This window comes from Leptodactylus fuscus, chromosome 8 (genome assembly GCF_031893055.1).
Source record: "Leptodactylus fuscus isolate aLepFus1 chromosome 8, aLepFus1.hap2, whole genome shotgun sequence".
Classification (NCBI taxonomy): domain Eukaryota; kingdom Metazoa; phylum Chordata; class Amphibia; order Anura; family Leptodactylidae; genus Leptodactylus; species Leptodactylus fuscus.
This window is the reverse complement of record NC_134272.1, coordinates 68,570,305-68,580,103: the sequence shown is the minus strand read 5'-3', so window position 1 is coordinate 68,580,103 and position 9,799 is coordinate 68,570,305. Positions and strand designations below refer to the sequence as shown.

Sequence of the window (9,799 nt, the reverse complement as noted above, 5' to 3'; positions counted from 1 at the left end):
GGACACTAGGTAGAAGGACTGTCTATACGTTGTCTATATGTACCCTGTAGAACCGAATTTGTGTGGTGTTTACATAGTCACAGATTCGATTCTAGGGGAATATATGGTCGATGCAAAAACTTCGAATCCACCTAGAATAGTGACATATCAATAGAAGAACATGAGGCACATATTCATCCTGACATTATCCATTGCCATTTAGATTGTAGTTAATATTCCTTCTTGTATTATTATTTATAGTCATATCTATCCCCTATTATCACCCTTCATAAGATAAGATAATCCTTTAATAGTCCCATCATGGGGGATATTCAGTATCATGTATATTCAACAAAATCATGTATATTTACTATATATCACATATCATCATACATATAAATATACCTGCAATATATATATATATATATATATATATATATATATATATATATATAATTAACATTGACTAACCCATTTCATATACAGCCTAATTTACTATATATTCTACCCATAATATATACTTACTCCCCAGCCCCTGATATATACGGTACATTACCTATCCCCTATTGTATATTTGCCTTCTACCCCCTATTATAACTCTTTATATCTATCTAATCTATATACATATCTGTATTTCATTTCTTCCCATCCCTTTGCATGCTGTGTAATAATTCTCTCCTCTTACAAGAATTCCATCCTTTATTCTACATTCATTTATTGTGGATTTATTCTCCAATTTTCCTCCTTTAAATGGCATAAGTAAAAGAAACCATATAAAATAATATTTTGCAGGATCCCCCTAGACATAAAATCCTTGTCCCTTGTTTTATTGAACCCTGTGAAAAGTAAACCACAAGTTACTGATTATCTAATTTATTTTCAACCTGACTAGATTCTGGTAACTTTTGGATGACCCCTTGAAAGACAAAGGCAAGACAGGTCTATTGTACATGTTGTAGAGCCCCTGATGTCCCCCTGACAACACAAGGGCTCTCTCTGCCTTCTCACATTAGATCCCAGCAATAACTACACAGACATAGATCTGCTCTAAAACCTCAAATATTCTTCTAAAATGTGAGTTTTCTGAATATAAGATGTTTTTTTTTTTTTTTTATCCAGTAGTCACTCTATACCATTGTATTATAGGGATGAGGGAAGAATTTCTTGTATTAAGACATGCCATGTGTTATTGAGAACAGGAGAGGGGATGGAATGTTCATAATGATCCAATTAAATCAATATTATTTTGTTATTTTCTGAAAATTATGAGCTACAATTAAAATCCAGTGATAAAGTTCCTGCCTTGTGATTGGCTGGCCTGGTCACATGGCCTCCTAACTTTATTCAGTTGACAGCAAGTAGGAGGGCTCTATGGAGGCAAGAAAAAAAAGACAAGAGCAGAAAAATTAGTATTTTCTATCCTGAGAAATTAATGGCCATGAGTTCTTATATGGTAAACTCTAAGTATGTGGATCCTAAATTCCCTCCATGCGAGGAGTATGTGCAGAGCAGCTACCTAGCAGAGCAAGCCCCTGATTTCTACAGCTCCCAGCAGGGCTCTGACTATCACCAGCATCCAGCCATCTACACCTCCCGGCCAAACTACAGCGAGGAGTCCTCCTTCAGCTGTAGCCACCATGCACAAGGCTCCTCAGCACTGCAGCCCCGGGGTCACCCTGGCCAGGAGCCCCAGAACCCTTACTCTACTCCTGAGGACCCCTGCCCAGCTCCTGCCCACATCTCCAGACCCTGCACTCAGCAGCAGCAGCAGCACCCTAAAAATGGAAGTCTGTCCAAGCAGCCTGCCATAGTGTACCCCTGGATGAAGAAAGTCCATGTCAACTCAGGTAAGGAGCAACTTCTTCCTTATTCAGTGCAGAATTCGAGGAAACTAGGCTAGGACCAAGCTGCTGAAAATATTATTTATGGCCATTTAAGCCTAGGAAGCCATTACACTCATCATAAATTTTTATGGTTGAGGGAATAGGCCATGTGGCTTTGTTGTTTCTTCTGAGGAGCAAACTCCATCCTCAAAGTGTGTGCAAAGTAGTTCTAGATACATAGAAGATGCATATATAGATAGATAGGCACCTATAAATATATAGAATATATAGACATGTCTGCATTTATATTTTATATATATAGTATAACATTATATATATATATATATATATATATATATATATATATATATGAATTTTCTCTCTATACTTATATATTATATAATGTAGCATTGTCTATATATAAATATATATATATATATGTTATAGAAATTTCTCTCTATATATTTATATATTATATGATGTAGCATTGTCTGTATAGATAGATAGATAGATAGATAGATAGAGAAAGAGAGAGAGTATAGAATGCTCTCTTTATGTTATATATAATATAATGTTGCATTGTCTCCATCTATATTTTATATAACTATAGTATAGAATGTTCTCTATTTATTTATGCAATGTAGCATTGCCTGCATCTATCTATCTATCTATCTATCTATCTATCTATCTATCTATCTTAGAATTTTCTCTTTATATTTATATATTATATAGTGTGGCATTGACTCCATCTATATTTTACATAGATTCTCTCGCTATATAACGTAGCCTTGTCTGTATATATATATATATATATATATATATATATATATTTATATATAATAGAATTTCTCACCATTTCTGTTTATTATATAATATAATGTAACATTGTCTATATATATATATATATATATATATATATATATATATATATATATATATATATATATTAGAGTGTTCTCTATACATGTATATATTACATGATGTAGCATTGTCTGCATCTATATATATAGTATGGAATGCTCTCTCTATATGTATATATTATATGATGCAGCATTGTCTGATGGTTTATAGGGGGATTATACCTCGATTACAGTTGCATTAGATTTCATGGTGTCTATTTTGGTTGCTTTGTTCCAGTTAACCCCAACTACACAGGAGGAGAGCCCAAGCGCTCCAGGACTGCTTACACCAGGCAGCAAGTTCTGGAACTGGAGAAAGAATTCCATTTTAACAGATATCTGACCCGACGTCGCCGGATAGAGATCGCTCACAGTCTGTGCCTCTCTGAACGCCAGATCAAAATCTGGTTCCAGAACAGGAGGATGAAATGGAAGAAAGACCACAAGTTACCTAATACAAAGGGAAGATCTTCCTCTGCTTCTTCCCAGCACATACAAACTCTTACCAAGGAGCATCAGACTGACCTCACCTCTTTATAGGAAGAAATGCAGATGATTATTTTTTTATTTTAACTTTTTATTGTTATTTTTTTCTGAGCTGTTATTGCATAAAATATTGCCCAGGACTTCCTATGTGCAGCAGTGTAAACCTATACGAGGACTAGAAAGCTCTCACCTACCAAGAATAGAACATTCTGGACATCATAAACTGTGAGGACATGTTTCTTTCTTATTTTTTTTTTGAGGATCCTACAATGAAATCTATGGATATATGTCTAGGTAAATCTGTCTGTATGTTGTCTGATAGCACAGGGCAGCATTGGGTTAACAAGGATATGGGAGAGATAAAACATAAATGTGGGGACCATATGGGAAAGCTCTGCCATGATTTCGTTGTTTCTTCTTTGTTACTGCCAGTATTATACATCACACGATACCAAAATTACAGGAAAAAAACAAACAAATATTATTATGAAATAAACGGGTTATTTTATTTGTAAAGTGTATTCACTTATTTATTTAAAGGGATGTCATAAAAAAACAAGAAAAAAAATCCTAATACTAATAATACAGTCACAATGCCAAATATACACAAAGGAGAATTGTTCTCATGTATAGTATGGAGGGAGGACGAGCTGTCTATTCTATATATTTATGGTGGGATTAGAAGGAGAGATCTGATCCAAGGTCATTATTAAATAGCATTTTAGTTTGTAGACAAAAAAAAATGTCAATTTTGGGTTTGAAATAAATAAGAGAAATTTGATAAATGTGATATTTTTATGGGAAAAAAAAATCCACAGGAAAAAAAAAGGTCCTAGTAAATGTACAGTGACATGTAGAATATTCTGTTTGATTTGTATTATTTTCTGTAGCAATATAAACTGACAATAAATAAAAAAAAAATCTTCTATGATTCTTATTGGAGATGGAGTCTTCCTTAAGGTAGAAAAAAGTTCAGGTTTGTCCTTTGCAATATCCCTAAAATATGAAAATTCAATGTATTTTATGCTGTTATTTTTTTATCCAGGTTGCTATTGTAAGTGTGAATGGTCAGGAAAGGTGGGAAGAAATTAGATTTTATTCAAGAAGCAGCAGGAAAAATTCGGTCGATGCGGATTTTTTTTTAAAGATTTTTTTTTATTTAAAAAATTTAAGATTTATACATGTTTGGATTTGTCAATTTTTATTTTATTTTATTTTTTTTGGTTGATTGTAACATGGCAGGAGGAATTTTGCAGATTTGATACCAGGATTCTGTGATGTTTCTTCGCTTATGAGTTACAACCAGTAGCTGTTTATATAATATATTATATATGTATATTTAGAGAGAGAGATGCAAGACAGGAAACTAATAGTAAAGAAGGTATGGAAGGAATCCTTATCTAGGTCATATATGTAAGACACTGACAGGGAGATATGGAGGATTCTTTGTTTGCTCCTGAGTTCTCAGGCAGCAGATACTATAGATAATATTAGAGATGTCTCCTCCATGTATTATAGGAACATCATTGTCCCTATGACAGATCATACAGGGGAGAAGCAGCTTCATGTTGAGAGGGTGAAAAGGTATTTTTTTTACTAAAGTTTTGCTCAGCCAAAAACCACAGGTTCATCCTGAGGACAAATTTTCTATGCGATTAGTTGTATTTCAGCCGGGAGATCTGACCTCTAAACCCTTGACCTCTTGGACCTTAACTCCCTACTTCGGACATAGGAGTCTTTTAGATGGACTGTGTATAAAGGACTTCTTTGTACATGTCTTACCCTGATAAAAGGGGGCATCAGGTAAACAGAAGCAATATCAGGACCAATGCAACTGAAATATCTATCTATCTTTTGTTTTATCTATCTATCTATCTATCTATCTATCTATCTATCTATCTATCCATGTTCTGTCTATCTATCTATCTATCTATCTATCTATCTATAATCTATCTATCTATCTATCTATCTATCTATCTATCTATCTATCTATGTATCCATGTTCTATCTATCTATCTATCTATCTATCTATCTATCTATCTATCTATGTATCCATGTTCTATCTATAATCTATCTATCTATCTATCTATCTATCTATCTATCTATCTATCTATCCATCCATCCATCTATCCTGAGAGAAGCAAGGTCATATCTCATCACACATGTTCCCATGATGTTCTATACATATAATTTTTCTTTATTTTGGAATAGGGCAAGTATTTAAGACCAAAACCATGTTAGATTTCGTGCAGATTCTAAAAAAAAAAAATCATCTTCAACAATATATAATAGGTTAGACTTGTTCAAATTCGCCTGTGATAATACATATAAAAAAGGGGGAAGGGGTCTCATACAGAACACATGGGCTGGGCAGGCTCTCCTCTGTATGTACATATGTCCTATGTAGACTGTGTGTACATTCAAAACACAAGTATGTGCACCAGAAATGCACACACACACACATGGTCATATATATATATATATATATATATATATATATATATATATATATGAACCAGGTTATTAGTACCTACAATGTGTTGCTTGCAGTTAATTTGTGTTTTCTTTGTGTGGCATTGAATAAATAAAAGAATGACAACTATGTCTCATCTGTCTTTATATTCTGAGGCTGAATGTAACCACACATCACTTTCACACCTGCACTATATTACCAAAAGATAGACCCAGTGATCTCAGATTATCTCCTGCTGGTGAAATATGAAGGTATAATGACCTTAAAAAGCTATGAAGTGAGGTGAAGATGGAGTGGACAAATGTATCATATATATATATATATATATATATATATATATATATATATATATATATATATATGCACTGACATATATAATGTCATGGTTTATACTTTGGGTCATTCCAAATCCACTCCAATATAAATATAAATATATAATATAAGATGCAGTATTACACAATGCTCAAAGACTGTAATATATATATATATATATATATATATATATATATATATATGTATTCATGTGTGTGTGTCTAAATATATATATATATATATATATATATATATATAAAAACTTGAACCAGATTATATGAATATTAGATGAAACTAGATTATATCCATAGTGAATAGCATCACAATACTTAGACCAATGCAATATATCCCATTAGATATCATACTAGACAATGTTGGATCACTATATATATATATATATATATATATATATATATATATATACTATATATATATATATATATATATATATATATATACCATATATATATATCTATATATATATATATATATATATATATATATATATATATATATATGGTATGTCTTGTGTATGGAGTGCTGTGCTGTGCTGCTGTCTAATGGCTCCTCCTCTGCTACTAACAATACATCAATAAAATAGTGTGTATTATATCACCACTAGTCGTTATGGAAAAGAATGAAGGGAAGGCTGAGTCAATAGCAAACAGCTCTCACTGTACAGTACAGTAAATCAGGAAGAATCCCTGCTTGCAGACTCTCACATCTTCTTCCCTGCCATCTTCCTCCAAGAGGCTTGTGCATTGATTTACTAGTAAACATAGAGGAGGCATCAGCAGCAGCAGCACAGGGGGCTCTAGAAATGTTCCTTACATGTTCAATATCAAAGTGGATGCAAGATGCCAAGAATAGGTTTCTTCAACTCCTGACCCACGTGATCCAGCAAATAATTAATTCAGCACGTCCCTTAAGAAACACAGCGTCGTCATTAATTTGCCAAGCAAAGGACTCTATCAGACTTGAAAACTGAAGAGATCCCAAGAATATTATATACAAAGAGAGCAGACTGTATACTGTGCACTGTCTCTGTCATATAGCTGAGGAGAGGAGATCTGTGCTGCTGGTGGGTATGTCTCTGATAATATTATTATTATTATTAGCATTATTATTATTATTTCTATTATTATTATTATTATTTTATTGCTATTATTTGCTTTCTTCCGCTCTAATAACACAACTTGGCTGTCATCCTAGCTTTGATAAATAGTAGCCTTTGCCTGTTCCTTGCAGTAGTCAGGAGATGTAGTGACCTTTGTTTCACAATGCTTAGGGTTTATAAGAAAATTAGGATGATGTATGCAACTGCTCCATGAGTCCTGCTTTGGGGAAAGCCAAGGCAGTAAAGGGAATTGAATGGATTTACTTTAGATTTGTATGAGGGCTCAGATTTAGTGCAAGCCTTGAGTCTTCCTGGGAACAATACTGAACTGTCAGGGCATCTGCTGCCTTTTCTTAAGACACTGAGAAAGGGGCCCTGAACTTCTTTTCATGCCTGGGTCGTAAATTTTATCTTGCGTCATAATAATAGAATTGGGGAGAAAGCTGAAATGTTACCCAAGGCAAACGTTACAGCACATAATGATTTCCAAGTGTCCGCCATAGTCATTACTATTACACTTAAAGTGGATCATTTTCTGCTGGACACCGCCATTTATTCCCACCATTTACTGCAATCTATAATAGAAAATGGATATTTACTGATCTGGCTGTGGATCCCACTAGAGAAGGATAGACAGCACAATAGATATCTTCCCTGATTCCCAACATCCCTCACATTAAATAACACATCCATAGCTGAGAAATTGGATATATTGCACTTTAGAAACCAAAAAATGTATATTTTCCTATTTGCGTTATCTTGCACCCCGACCCGACTACAGTTTTATTTCATTTATTTACATTTTATTGCATTCATTGCATGTATACAATAACTACAAATATTATGCATGTGAATAGTTCATATCATTAAAAGAGTGCATAACATTTAGGACACTTTATTAAAGGCATAAACGAATGGACACAATTCAGACTATAGCTTAGGTCTCACGATACAAAATGTCAGCGCTTGTAATAATAACATTTATTTCCTAGCTGTAGCCATGGAGGTTTTATCAGTTGACAATGGGCCAAGTTGTTGTTATAAATCATAGTAAGTAAAGGGTTCTAGGCTGTTGGGGGCGGCTGAGGGGTGTAAATCTTGCAGTTTTATTGCCCTGTGCACATTATGCTGCGGTTCATTTGCTGTGGATCTTCTGCTTGAATTGGATTGTGTAAAGTTACATTCTCACCATCGGGCAGGAGAAAACAGCACTTTATTTTGGGTCCTTTTACACTCGGCTGGAAGCTGCTGTTGTAGCCTCTGTAGCCTATGCGGCTTTACTGTCAGCACCGCTGATACAATGTTGTTCTTGTTATTGCTGCTCTTTATTGCTCTTTATAGCTCCATATACTCATCTTGTTAATGTTGACTTCGTTTGAAAAATATTGCATTGACCAAACAGGATAATATCGACGAGTTTTGCTTGTATCGGTGGTAGTCGGCGTCGTCGGAACAGTATTATTTTATTATATACTCCTCAAACGCAACAAAAAAGACACAACACAGTCACCAAGTTGATTTTATTAATACATGACATGAGCTGTAATTCAGAATCAGTCAGGAAACAGGATTATTTGCAAAAACCAGGTCGCATTTTAGAGGTCCATTGAAAGAATTGCTATTTTTGGTTGCTATATTGGGGTTAATATTGATCATCCTTATGGATAGGGGTCTGAAAATGTGTGCAGGGATTTGGTTGGCAAAGTTGGCACATCCCTGCATCCCCTGTACTGAGATGTGGCATGTCCTATTGTATATATTGGCATCAAGTAACAATCAGAAGAGGTGAGAGATGAAGGCAGATTGGGATTGGGCTGGTAATCTATAGGTTATATACAAAGCCATAGCTGCAGGGTTTAGTATAGAGATCACGTGAACAAATAGGTTTAAATCTTAAGGCAGAGCCTGGACTTGGAGAGATTATAAGGGGGACATAAGCAACACCACCAAACTAGAAATGGTTCCTCATTAAAGCCCCTTACAATGGAGACTCTCGATTCATTTGGCCAAGTTGTTTGATTCCAAACACTATGAGAGAAGTTCATTGCCCTGACTGTAATTGGTAGGTGAGTGCTAGCCCATTGCCTCTCTATGGGAATACTGTGCTGTGCTGCTACTGTAGGTGGAAATGTCTGCAAATCCGCAAGATCAGGGTTAGGACAGAATCTTCCACACACACAAAGGGTGAAGGAAACATCTTAGCTCCATCCAACAACCAGCCATAGAGACTGGAGGAGCCCAGGGTTATGATAAATTGATACCCAGGTAAGATCTTGCATGACAATCCACAGCCTTTTATCAAGCTTTGCCAGTGTTCACATTTATTGTCTTTTCAGCTCTTTTTTTTTCAGGTATAGGGGACTTTGTCAGAAAAGCACAAATAAGCATTTTATCAGGATTAATCCAGGTATAGGCAATGTGCACATGTACATAGGATTGGCAAGGACACTTATGTGTTACAATATCCTAGCACATCACACCTATATCACACATAGGACATTATAGTATAGTTAAGGGAAGATACTTTCAAATACATTGAAATAAATTTGCCTTTTTGCCACTGTCAAAGGAAGATTGAACACCACATTAACAAAGTGTCTTGGGCTATTGGGCTTGCAAGAGACAGGCTGATTTATGTATATTTACAGTCAATGTAATGGTAATGTCATTTCTATAGGTGGAGGCTTTGCAAAACAATGTAGTAGAAATT

General features: G+C 34.6%; 1 protein-coding gene across 1 annotated transcript; it reads left to right on the top strand.

Moving 5' to 3' along the window:
* Positions 1–1,396: 1,396 nt before the first annotated feature.
* HOXD4 (homeobox D4) lies at positions 1,397–3,241 on the top strand. The gene is made up of 2 exons (XM_075285268.1): positions 1,397–1,826; positions 2,940–3,241. The coding sequence occupies exons 1-2, from the start codon at positions 1,412–1,414 to the stop codon at positions 3,239–3,241; spliced, it is 717 nt and encodes a 238-aa protein (XP_075141369.1). The 5' UTR covers positions 1,397–1,411.
* The last annotated feature ends 6,558 nt before the right edge of the window (positions 3,242–9,799 follow it).

Coding starts and splice junctions, on each gene's coding strand:
- HOXD4 (XM_075285268.1), top strand. CDS start 1,412: ATGGCCATGAGTTCTTATATGGTAAACTCTAAGTATGTGGATCCTAAA. Junction 1,827..2,939: donor GAAAGTCCATGTCAACTCAG/GTAAGGAGCAAC, acceptor GCTTTGTTCCAG/TTAACCCCAACTACACAGGA.